We start from the raw sequence: 11,000 nt of genomic DNA, 5'->3' as shown, positions 1-11,000 counted from the left end.
TAGAGGGCCAAGAGCTCAAAGTGCAATTCGTTATCCAGCACCAATGCTTCGCGTGTAGAACCGTTCTTCGAGCTCAGCCTTTCCCTACACTTCGTCATACTGTTCTTCAGGGTCTTAATTGACGTCTTCAATTTGTCCATGACAAGAGACCTCTGAAATGCTCGTCGCTGGTTAGTTAAGATTTTTGTTCTCTGTGGTCGTTTAACATGGTCCATGTTTGTGTCCGCGTCTTCTACAGGTTTCNTGCTGAAGCAGATGATGCGGTCATTTTGTTTGTTGAAGACCGGATCGACCTTGAAGGTCTTTTCGTCTGAGAAGAAGATGACCCGATCGCCGTGATGTTTGAGGTCATTCAGAAGGCGTCCACAACGCTGTACACGGACTTCTTGATGACCTTTGCTGAGGAGAGGCCGTTCAACTTTCCTCAGTGACTTTCCTCCAACAGACTTGACCATCCTGGACACCGTGGAGGTGCTCACGCCTTTCTTGTTGGCCATCATGGACATGGGCATGTCCGGCTTGGCCTTGAAGGCCTTCATCACGGCCTCTGGGGGTTAACTTGGTTGGCCTTCCACTCTTGGACTTGTCCTTGAGGTCATCTCTAGCTGCCAGACGATTCCTGGTGCGGCAGACAAATTCAAACAGCGCCATCCTCCGACAGCGGCTTCTGAGCGTGAACAAGACAAGAATGCTCTCCCTAGGTTCAAACCTTGGAGGCAGAAGTGAATCTTTGTTGGGGTGAGTCATGGGGAAGTGGTTAATTGATGTCCCAAAGTGAGGGAGGTCCCTGATTCAAGTCCCTGTCCCTGGCCTTTCTGTAGACTCTAACCAAACCAACAGATGGAGAAACAAGAACTGATACCAGACATGAATCTGCCTGTCTTAATTTGGAATTGGACAATATGATGGCCGAGGCTCACCCCAACGACCCTTGCACCCAAAGCAAAAAGAAAATCAAATTAAGAATATACCTTGAAAGTTGAGTTAGGATTTGCAGTAAGTAGCCAACTACACTAACAACGCAATTGCTCCATGGGCATAGCTAAAAAGTGAGTGCTATATATGCTTAAAAGTGAAACAACTCAACTAACCTACATTGCTTGAATAATCTGGGTCATTGCTTACTAATCCATTGCCTATTATTTTTTTTTATTTTTTTAAAGTCTTTATTGCGAGATTCTGCTTCTCATTGGATCACAATAGTTTTACAATTTGTTCAATGTTACATATATATGCTGTCCCATTTAGGGTTCAGTTTTATTTAATTTATTTAACAAAGAGTTTATGGGTATGATTCAATTATGAGTAGTCCCTTTCTAAGCAAGATTTTGATTTACGGAGTAACGGTCTGATCACCATGTATCGCAAAACCAGAAGTATTGAGGACAAAATGTCTTGGAGCAAGAGTGGTGAGGACAAACGTCTTGCGGTCAAAGGACAGGCCCCTATTTACTAACCATGCATAGTTGATGAGGAAGCTGGGTGGTTCTTCGTATCAGACTGATGTGAATACCAACAACTGCATCAATATTAATTGTCATCAAACAGTACTATCCATTACGCTATTTAGATGCTTATTAAAATGCCGAGATTTCGGACAACCATTTTTTGAAAGAGAAGTACTAATACATACTTGAAGGAGACACGGTTTTGTCTTAGCTTAAATTAGCAAAACGCTCGTTTAATAATTTCGAGCAATCGTCATTGGAATTAATAAACATTTTCCACAACGAAAATATTCAAAAAATCATTTGTGCACCAAGTAGATTGGGTAGGGCTTCACCAGTATCATGTTGGGAGAGATTGCACAGGATCGTAAAACTTCTCTAGCTTTTTAAACCACTGCCTGCATAATGCACGATCTGACTCCTTTCCTTTACGTCAATTTAGTTGCTTCATTTCTACTCTTGATATTCACAATCCAAAGAGATTCAACCATAAGCAGCTGTTTTTAGTGCATCTTGTCAAAGTCACAAGTGTTGACACATCTGTACTAAACCAGATTGACGGCAAGGCCAATTTGAAATCCTCTTGCTCTCAAAAAGACAGTCTCTATAATTCTCTCGTTCCTGTTTGAAGGTATGTATTTTGATTGTATGCAGGGAGAGAAACAGGAAGAAAATGCAGCGCTGCCATACCAAAAGCTCAGGTTATTTTGAAAACCATTAGGCATTTACTGAACTCGCGCTAGCCATTAGCCAATCATCAAAGTTCTCATACCAACAGAATACTGCCGTACAATTTCTCCTTGTACGGTCATGTAATCATAGCCAATCTCCAAGGTGAGCTGGATATTTTTGTCTGTTTGGTAATTTGAAGGATTTCGATTGGCCCAACTCGTATTTGTTATATAACGCACTGATATGAACTGCAGATTCCAAAGTCTAGCTTGTGGCCGAGTGACACACACTTTCTCATCTTGAGGGTTTAATTAACGATAATAAATCTTACAAGAAGTGCTTAGCTTCATTGCAGCCTGTCAAACTTGGCGCACGAGGAAAGAGGGTTGGACATCAACAAAGTTGCAAAAAATGATGACGTATAAAACACATGCTTTTTGTACGAAACATGCCTATGTGAAAAGTTGGAAAGATCACCTTGGTCCCCTATCTTTCCCCCATTCTTTTCGCACAAACGATTATCGTCTCCATCGCAAAAGAAGCAAGCAAACATGTGGGGAGGTAAAAATTGCCTTTTCTTAGAAGTCCCCCTTCCCTGATGATTGATTTTCATTTTGAGGGCTTGTGGTCAAAAAGAATTGTAAACCCACATTTTCGCGCAGACAGTATGTATTGGACATCAAGATGATAGCGTAAGTTAGCCAAAGATTGTTACCTTGGGGCGAAATGATTCATTCGTTCTGAAGGTTTCTTACGATGTGTCAAATAGCTGGGACAGCCGTCAGAGAGTCTTTTGAGACGTGGAATGTTGCATATGGAATAGTTGTTCCTTTACGTTGTAGAGCTGATAAGGACGAGCAAACAGAATAGAAGAGAGACCAATTAGTTGATTTACCCTTCTGAACTTAAGATGTTTCATGTGATATCAAGTGAAATATTTGCAATAAAAACTGATTCTATCGAATGAAATTTGGAAACCTGTTTGAGTATGGTACCGGGTTTAAGATTCCCATTTTGAACTGAAATGTCTTACTCCAAAATTCAACCAAATTTCAACCAAAAGTCCATAAGCGGGGAAAGTGACCCACAAAAGCGTAGAAATATCAAGTTAAATGTTCCAGCTTACAAATGTCTTTTTGCAGTGGTAGGGTCAAAGCAGAAAAAGTGGGGAAAATGTCTCGCAAAGAAACCAAAAAGGAGTGCGGGAAAACCAAAAAGAAAGCAAATCAAAACATGTGTGTGTCCTGGGGCTGAAATTGTGGAATTCATGCCTTACGTTAACATTTTTTTGAACCATGATCAGAAAGATGAAAAAATTACCATACTGGCAGTATGTTCAGTAACAGAGACACAAGGTGAAAATATTTTTCCTCTCCAGAGAAATAAGAAACATCACGTCGTCAAAACGTTCATATCTGAAGTGGCAAATCCCAACTCCCGTCACAATAATTGCCTTTACCTAGATAGATACAAGAACGTAATGTTGAATCATTTGTCTTAGGGAACACCTGCTGAGCTGAATCTGTTCACTGTTGACCCAGTCCTCCAAAAATGGCCAAATGGACACAAATCTGGAGCGCCTGTCTTGCTCTTATTGGTTTGGCTTGGTTATTTTTTACAAAAACAGTACCATGGACACCAAAAGTGGATGAAATTGGCACAAGGATATTGATCAAAAAACCTTCCGTTACCCCAGTTCTCAAAAAGATTTCACATTTTCCAACGGTCCCCAAACGTGAGAAAATTCAAGAAAAAGAAAAAGTACCCGAGTCACGTAAGTAATGGATGATGTGGACAGTGGCCCACACATACATATTAGATAAACCCATGGGGTTCACTTTCGCCTGAATAGCTTTGAGCCAGTTAAAGGCCAGGATGGAACGAGTTGTTCAACAATGTGGAGAGGTATGCCAAACTAGTCAGAATCGAACGAGATTGATCGGGCACAAGTATTACGATGTGGTGGTTAAGAAGTTCAATTGTCAACAATTATTTGACAACAACTACATGGATGGATACACCCTATTCCCAACACCTCCAAAGACGGTAAGACTTCAAACATTCACGCTTAATCAACTAAATTCGTAACAGTGAACAATGCTTTCATTACACCATGAGACACATTTGGTCAGATACTCATTAAATATACTCATTTAACAAGATTCCGGGATTCTTGCGAGATGGATTCACATATCAAAATCGAGTCCAAGTTCGACCTTCGTATCGGGATGATTCCAAAGGCAAACGTCACACTCTGATTTGGACTGAAGACGAGGTGGCCAAGCTAAGATCCTCTCTTCAACGGAACGAATTGCGCGGAAATTATGGTATCGCCCAGGTCAAAAACATTCAAGCGCATTTGAGGGAGCACATGAACATCACAGACCAACACGTTCTAATCGTCGGATCGCAATTCCCTTGGTTGGAAGTCATTGCTCTGGAAGCTGGGGCTAAACGGATCACCACTCTGGAATATGTGCCCATTGAATCTCGGCACCCTCAAATCAAGACCATTGTTCCCAAGGACTTTGCTCTGAAGTTCTTGAATGGGACCCTAGGGCAATTCGATGCCATGATGAGCTTTTCCTCTTTCGAGCACAGTGGCCTTGGGCGTTACGGGGATGGGTTGAACCCTTACGGTGATTTGATCACCATGGCTCGAGTCTGGTGCGTTTTGCGAGATGGTGGAATGGTCCTCATTGGCGTTCCCACTGGTCCGGATGTTTTGGTATTTAATTTACACAGGATTTATGGACCAGTAATGTACTCTCATTTGTTTGCCAATTTCGAGCAAGTTTTCACCAAGGCGAACATTGCAAATTATCATCGTCAACATTGCTATCAGCCCATTCACATCCTGCGAAAGAACTTGACTCTTTTCAAAGGTGCCATTTGATCATGTCAATGGAATTGGATTGAAATCAGCTTTGCAACATGGATTGTAAAGTACAAGAAATACTATGGAACATCATGACTCTTGAACATACAGTGTGCTTCAAAATAAAGTGAGCAGCGAACAATGTGTTGAAATGGTGCAATTTGATTTTGTGATGAGGTAAAAGTTGTAACACTCTCTTTGTTGCACGTTCCACCTACAGAGGTCAAATTAATTCAGATATTGGATCAAAATAACACCCTACCCAACTAAGGCATCCGTTTAATAGCAAATAATGTGACTTAGTCTTTGTCTTTACACTATACATGTAAATTGTACAACGTTATAAATTGTGCTCAAAGGTTCCACTTGGACACAAGGTCTGAGCTTGCTGGAACCCATAATATCTCAGAGTGACTAAAATTATAAGGTTGACTGAAAAAGTTGCTTTGAATTAACCTTTGTAAGCACAACGGTCAAAAAGCCTTAACAAGTTTCCAGAGAAGTACCCAAATACATTTTGACGTTTGTTTTTTGCTTAAAAAGTCATACGGAAAAACATTATTTTTATTGCTTCATGGAATTTTAGCCCACATAAGAAACGCACATGCCTAAAAAAAAAAAATTCCAAAGTCAGATTAATGGAAATTGAAAATACACTTAAGTAGCACTTACTTAGAAATTATGATACGATCTATGTAATCGCTTCTAAGTTATATCAGATTTAATGGCCTAATTTTCATTGTGTGTAGCTCTAAAATACCCCCGTTATATTTCATTTTAAATTCACAAAAAGCTTATATGGATTTTCAATATCACAAAAGTAGAAGACTATTTTCACTTTTCCAGCATAATCTCAAAATAGCTCAAAATGCTGTATAACATTAATCAAAACCCTCCAAAAATACAAATTTTTGAAAAATTATGCTGGAAGTCCTTGAAAGCAATATGGTGTTCAACAATCGTTGCAAATTTCACAAAAATCAATGAAGTCTCAAAGAATCAGATTTCAATAAGTTTCAACAAGGTCTTCAAACAAGAGCAAATCTATAGGATTCTATGTTGTATGTAATGTTTTCAGAATTCAGGTGAATGTGTAACGAAATAAAATTTTATTGCTTATAAAAGATATTTTCATAAATTACTCTTTTAGTGTGTTTTAAGTGACAAGATACAACATTTTGAAATGGAATGCCATAGGAATGGAACATGGAAGGACCCGAGGAGAGAAGAAGTTTCGACAAGCCTGGATTGTGGAGGCCTTAAAAGTGTATTAATCCTTACATCTACCACAATTGATCCTAAAACCTTGTTGAAGCAAAGATCATGGATGCTTTTAAATAGTTATAGCTAAGGATACGGTCTGTATCTCCTTAAAAACTGTATCGTCCCAATTAGAGACCCCTTTTTTCGAAAAAACTGAAACTGATTCCCATTTTTTTGCTTTAAAAACCCCGGGCTTGGGTTTTTTCAACCTAACCTTTTTAAAACTGTTTTTGCGGACTTCCTTACCGCTACTGGTATTGGAATCCCAGCAGTTCAAGGCGAAAAATGTTTTACTTTTACAAAACATTTTTTTTTTATTTATGATTTGATCGACCAACAAATTAGAGTTGGCGGATGTGGCCTACCCTTGAAGTTAAGGTTGATCGGGAATTTTAGTCAAAAACTTGTCCAACACTGACTTAAATCATGCTGCTGGATCAACACCTACATACGCCCTACGAATATTAGAGGGAAGCAAATTAAACAATGAAGGAGCCCGAGAAAGAAGAAATGTGTACTTTATTGTTCGAACTAGCCTGGATTCTCGAAGGCTTGAAGGTGCTCTCAAAACGCAAATTTAGCCTCTACGGTCACTAGAATTGACCCTAAACCCTGGGTTGGGACAAAGCTCATGGATACTTTTGAAGACGTACAATATCAGATACCTTTAACTTCTCTGCATACTGTACAGTCCCTACTTGTTTAGTCTCTCCCAATACGATACAATATCCTCAATGTTCCTAGTAAAACATCTTTGGACCTGCTCAAGCTTTTGCAAACTTGCTGAACAAATTGGGGCCCAAACGGGCAAAGAGATGTTTGGGTATTTCCATCAAAACTTTTAACAGTATTTTAACCACCGTGTAAGGCCATCAAGATTTAGAGGCGATTCAGATATTTCTAGGAATCTAGGTAAACGTCTTTGCCTGCCAGATTAGCAACATTGGCTTTAAATGTTAACGAACTCCTTATGCGGTTAATCCTCTTGATCTTACTCCACTGCATTACAAGGGCATTATTCCTGTCCTAGACAATCAACCTTGTTTCAATACAATTTCACCTTAATTTCCCATTTGAAAAAATGGAAATAGAAGGAAAATTGCCTAAATTTTGGACATTTGGTGGTGGAGAATTTGAGAAACCATCACAGACTATTCGCACAGTGGTCCAATGGAATTTTGAACTATCCAGTAAGCTATGGCAAAAAAACTCAAAATTTGTTACTTTGGTAATATTTTGGCTCAATATCAGAGGATATTATTTGTCTCAACCACGCAGCAAATTGAATTAAATGACAAATTCAGTCTACGTCTAGTGCAGGTTGGGTGTAATGTTTGTCTAATTTTTACCACCATAAAATACCCAAAATTAGCGTGACGGATTGCAATTTTCTTTCTTCTTTTGGCTCATTGATCTTTATCCTATTGGATAAAGATCCAACTATTCTATCTTCTATCTCTATTGAGTAGAATCTCAGTTGACATGGTTCAGTTTATCGGTGATTGGACAACTCAACACAACTGCCTTTGAAAATTGGAACAACTTGACCCAAACATATGTCCAATTGAAACCGCGACCCAATAGACAACTAAGCTTGACAGACAAATCAACTTGATGCACAAGTCAACCCAGTGGTAGCTCGACTTAGAAAAATTCGTCCCAGAAGACAACTTTTTTCAATTTTCATAGGAGAAGATAAGTTGAAAGCTGAAGATTATCAAGTTGAAAGATAATTGGGTCACTTCGGAGCTAAAAACTGATCAAATGTAACACTATTTGAAATTAGCAGCACATATGATGTAAAGAGATTTTTGAAACTTTCAGTATTTAACCTGGTTTTTAAGGTTGAAAGGTTGTAGTCTGATCCACACAAAGCGAAAAAATATCAACTTGTTCCTTTTTAATCTGCAAGCAGAAAAATACAAAGTTGTGTTTGGGCATTTCTCTCGAAACTTTGATGAAAAGGCATTTTAAACACCGGGGTGAACTTTGAGAACGCATAACTTTTTGTCAAATACTTAGTGGCAGTGACGTAGGGTCTCTGTTTTTTTAAGAATTACAATTCTGCAAAATAATTGCCAGTTTTGATACACTCGCTTTTATTCCTTTAATTTGTGCATTTTCACGACTTCAATGGCATTGGCAAAATAACTTTTCTGTAGCTGGAGCAAGAGTAAAATGGACTTGGATAATCAAGCGAGATCATTATAAAAGGAGGGTGCGACTACTATCAAAATGCTTGACGGCCATATCCTGGACTAAAGAAGGAGCTTAAGAGGGAGATTTGTTTTATTACTTTTTGCGAAAATCTCGAAAAAGACAAAGTTTGAGAAGTCAATAACGCAGAATCTTGATGAAATTTCCTTGGCTAAAAAATTTCATCGGCCAATCTGTTTTCTTTTTCAACGGTGACTCCGTTTTTCAAAACTAAAAACCAAATCCACGAGTAACTGACATTTGTCTATGGAACAAAAAATCCATAGAAGATATGCCTATTTGTATGGGATTCTAGACCAGCCAATTGCCAGACGGCGATTCACCCCCGGAGCATTCTAGGCGATGGTAAGGTCGGCCAAGGACAATACTGAAAGCCAAAGCAAGGCCCAAGACTGGCAGAAACACAGTATTCAAAACATTGAGATCAAACACACAACGGGCAGAGTAAATTTCAGGTTGAAGCTGTACTAGAATGAGAGTGCCCACTAGAGGAACTCCTAAGATGATTAAACTCGATAACACGTGGGCGGTTAGGAAGAACTTCACTCTTCCTTTGGACCTCTCAATGTCCTTGTCGGTCACGGTTTCACGTGAGAGCTCTATTCGCTGCTCATCGAAAAGTGATATCTTGGAGTATCCCAAATTGGCCGAGGGATCTCGGTTGAAACCAACTGGCACCAGGAGCGACCAGATTGCATAGGAGCAGCAACGTTTGAAATCGTCTCCTATGGCCAAAGCTGACAAAAAGTTCATGAAAAACAAGCTGAAAATGAAAGCAAATGGTTCCATTGTATGAAAACTCTTAGTCTTAAAAACATAAATCGATAGAAAGTCTCACCCAAAAGTAACCACTCCACCCCAATATCGGACAAAGCAAATCAACAGAGCCACACCCACGCCTCGAAAAAGAATTGTTGAAAAATAGTATGGGATTCCGGCACAGACTTTCACAATTGTACCCTTAGGACCTCGACCCGGTTGCAGGTCGTTGAACATGATAGCAGTGATGAAAATGGAAATGAAACTCATGACTACACTCAGCATGTGCACATAACCAAACCATTGTTGATCATCTGGAAGAATTTGAGAGTCTAAAGACCTGTTGTAAATATAACAAGTGGAAAACGTACCTGGTTGATAAATTCTTCCAAATATGTTCAAAGCAGATATATTGACAGTTGAGTCTTCTTTCTCATTGAAAAGCGGTTCCAGGACCAATTGGGAACTTTTGGGAGTGGTGCCTTTAAACAAAAGAGCCAGTTGTAGAGCAAATTGCGGACTTGCCTCCACAAAGCCTTCCAAAGTCTTGTAATACAGTGCACTCTCCAAATATCGGTGGTCAAACAAACTGAAATCGAATTGAAATATCAGTCGGCATAGCATTGAAGCTTTGGTTCAGGTTTTTTTCAGAATTACATACCTGTACAAATGTATGACAATGGCCCACAGTGGGGAAAGGATCAGGTATCCCAAAGCTTTGAATATGTTAGATTTGCCAGCACAAATCCTTTTGAGTTCATGGCAAAATATGAAGAACCCTGGGAGGAACACAAACGCCAACGTGAAAATAGCAGGCACAATTTCTCCCTCCAGGAAGAATAAGAAGGCAGCAAATACATCTGTTGCCTGGTCCAGAACATGCAGTATTAAAGACAGCACTATACCCAAGACATAAAAGAAACGTGCATATTCCATATTAACAACACATTGGAATTAGTCCATCCCACCCTTATCCCAACCCTTTCAATAAGTAGACTATGGACTTTGGGTAGTCAAGTGAAAACCTCGCTCAACGGCAGCAGTCATGAATTGCTATCCTCCGTATTGGCTTGGAGACGTTCAGTCGCGAGCAGGCTGTTAGAGAGGGCAGACAGGCAGACTTGACAGTAGAGAAAACAGGAATGCTCACTCCAGTCCATCAGATGTTTGGTTATTGGGCTGAAAGGAAATTATTGCCCCACAATGTTGATCACGGATTGCGCCAAAGAAATGGTAGAGAATTGACGATGTCAATTTGACTGCGACGAATGAATCGTTAGGCATATTTCCTCGAACCCTTACGCCTTGTGAAGTGGAGCACCTCAAGTAACATTAGTGTAAAACTCAACAAGATACCCAAGACAAGGACCCCAAACAGCAATCCAATGTGGGCAAATTCCAAGGCCACTGGGTCATTTGAAGCAATGTTCTGGAGCGTCCGGATGTGTGGGATTTGGGGTACGGGCGGTATTAGACCGAACTCTTTGAGCTTGACTAAGGCACTGTCAAATACTTCGTTCAGATCAGTGTTCTTTGGGAAGGCAAAGGATCCTGAAAAGGTGTAAGTTTGATCGCCAATGCTGGCGATCTTTCCGCTCAAAAACTTTTGATCTGTAACTGTAAATCCAACCACTTTATCCATGCCACGAAGGGCATTTTCCATTTTGCCGAGAGGGTAAAACACTGTTGCTTGAGAAAGCTTTTTCAATTCAGGGGTAGCATGTGGAGAAGTTAATAATTGGTGTACCATTGAGGACTCTATA

At 39.8% G+C, this 11,000-nt stretch overlaps 2 protein-coding genes across 2 annotated transcripts; one reads left to right on the top strand and one right to left on the bottom strand.

Moving 5' to 3' along the window:
* The first annotated feature begins 1,878 nt into the window (after positions 1-1,878).
* Positions 1,879-5,150, top strand: LOC131878356 (uncharacterized). The gene is made up of 4 exons (XM_059224306.1): positions 1,879-2,079; positions 3,622-3,894; positions 3,973-4,166; positions 4,282-5,150. The coding sequence occupies exons 2-4, from the start codon at positions 3,672-3,674 to the stop codon at positions 5,014-5,016; spliced, it is 1,152 nt and encodes a 383-aa protein (XP_059080289.1). The 5' UTR covers positions 1,879-2,079; positions 3,622-3,671; the 3' UTR covers positions 5,017-5,150.
* Positions 5,151-7,844: 2,694 nt separating this feature from the next.
* LOC131877451 (uncharacterized) lies at positions 7,845-10,251 on the bottom strand. Its single transcript, XM_059223123.1, has 4 exons — positions 9,899-10,251; positions 9,609-9,826; positions 9,317-9,551; positions 7,845-9,241 (listed from the first exon to the last, which is right to left on the bottom strand). The coding sequence occupies exons 1-4, from the start codon at positions 10,171-10,173 to the stop codon at positions 8,770-8,772; spliced, it is 1,200 nt and encodes a 399-aa protein (XP_059079106.1). The 5' UTR covers positions 10,174-10,251; the 3' UTR covers positions 7,845-8,769.
* Positions 10,252-11,000: the final 749 nt, after the last annotated feature.

The sequence above is a fragment of the Tigriopus californicus genome, chromosome 3 (genome assembly GCF_007210705.1).
Source record: "Tigriopus californicus strain San Diego chromosome 3, Tcal_SD_v2.1, whole genome shotgun sequence".
NCBI lineage: Eukaryota > Metazoa > Arthropoda > Copepoda > Harpacticoida > Harpacticidae > Tigriopus > Tigriopus californicus.
The sequence above is the reverse complement of the archived record's forward strand: the minus strand, read 5'-3'. Positions and strand labels throughout refer to the sequence as shown.

Coding starts and splice junctions, on each gene's coding strand:
- LOC131878356 (XM_059224306.1), top strand. CDS start 3,672: ATGGCCAAATGGACACAAATCTGGAGCGCCTGTCTTGCTCTTATTGGT. Junction 3,895..3,972: donor AGAAAAAGTACCCGAGTCAC/GTAAGTAATGGA, acceptor TCGCCTGAATAG/CTTTGAGCCAGTTAAAGGCC. Junction 4,167..4,281: donor TCCCAACACCTCCAAAGACG/GTAAGACTTCAA, acceptor TCATTTAACAAG/ATTCCGGGATTCTTGCGAGA.
- LOC131877451 (XM_059223123.1), bottom strand. CDS start 10,173: ATGGAATATGCACGTTTCTTTTATGTCTTGGGTATAGTGCTGTCTTTA. Junction 9,827..9,898: donor ATTGTCATACATTTGTACAG/GTATGTAATTCT, acceptor ATTCGATTTCAG/TTTGTTTGACCACCGATATT. Junction 9,242..9,316: donor GGTGGAGTGGTTACTTTTGG/GTGAGACTTTCT, acceptor TTTCATTTTCAG/CTTGTTTTTCATGAACTTTT.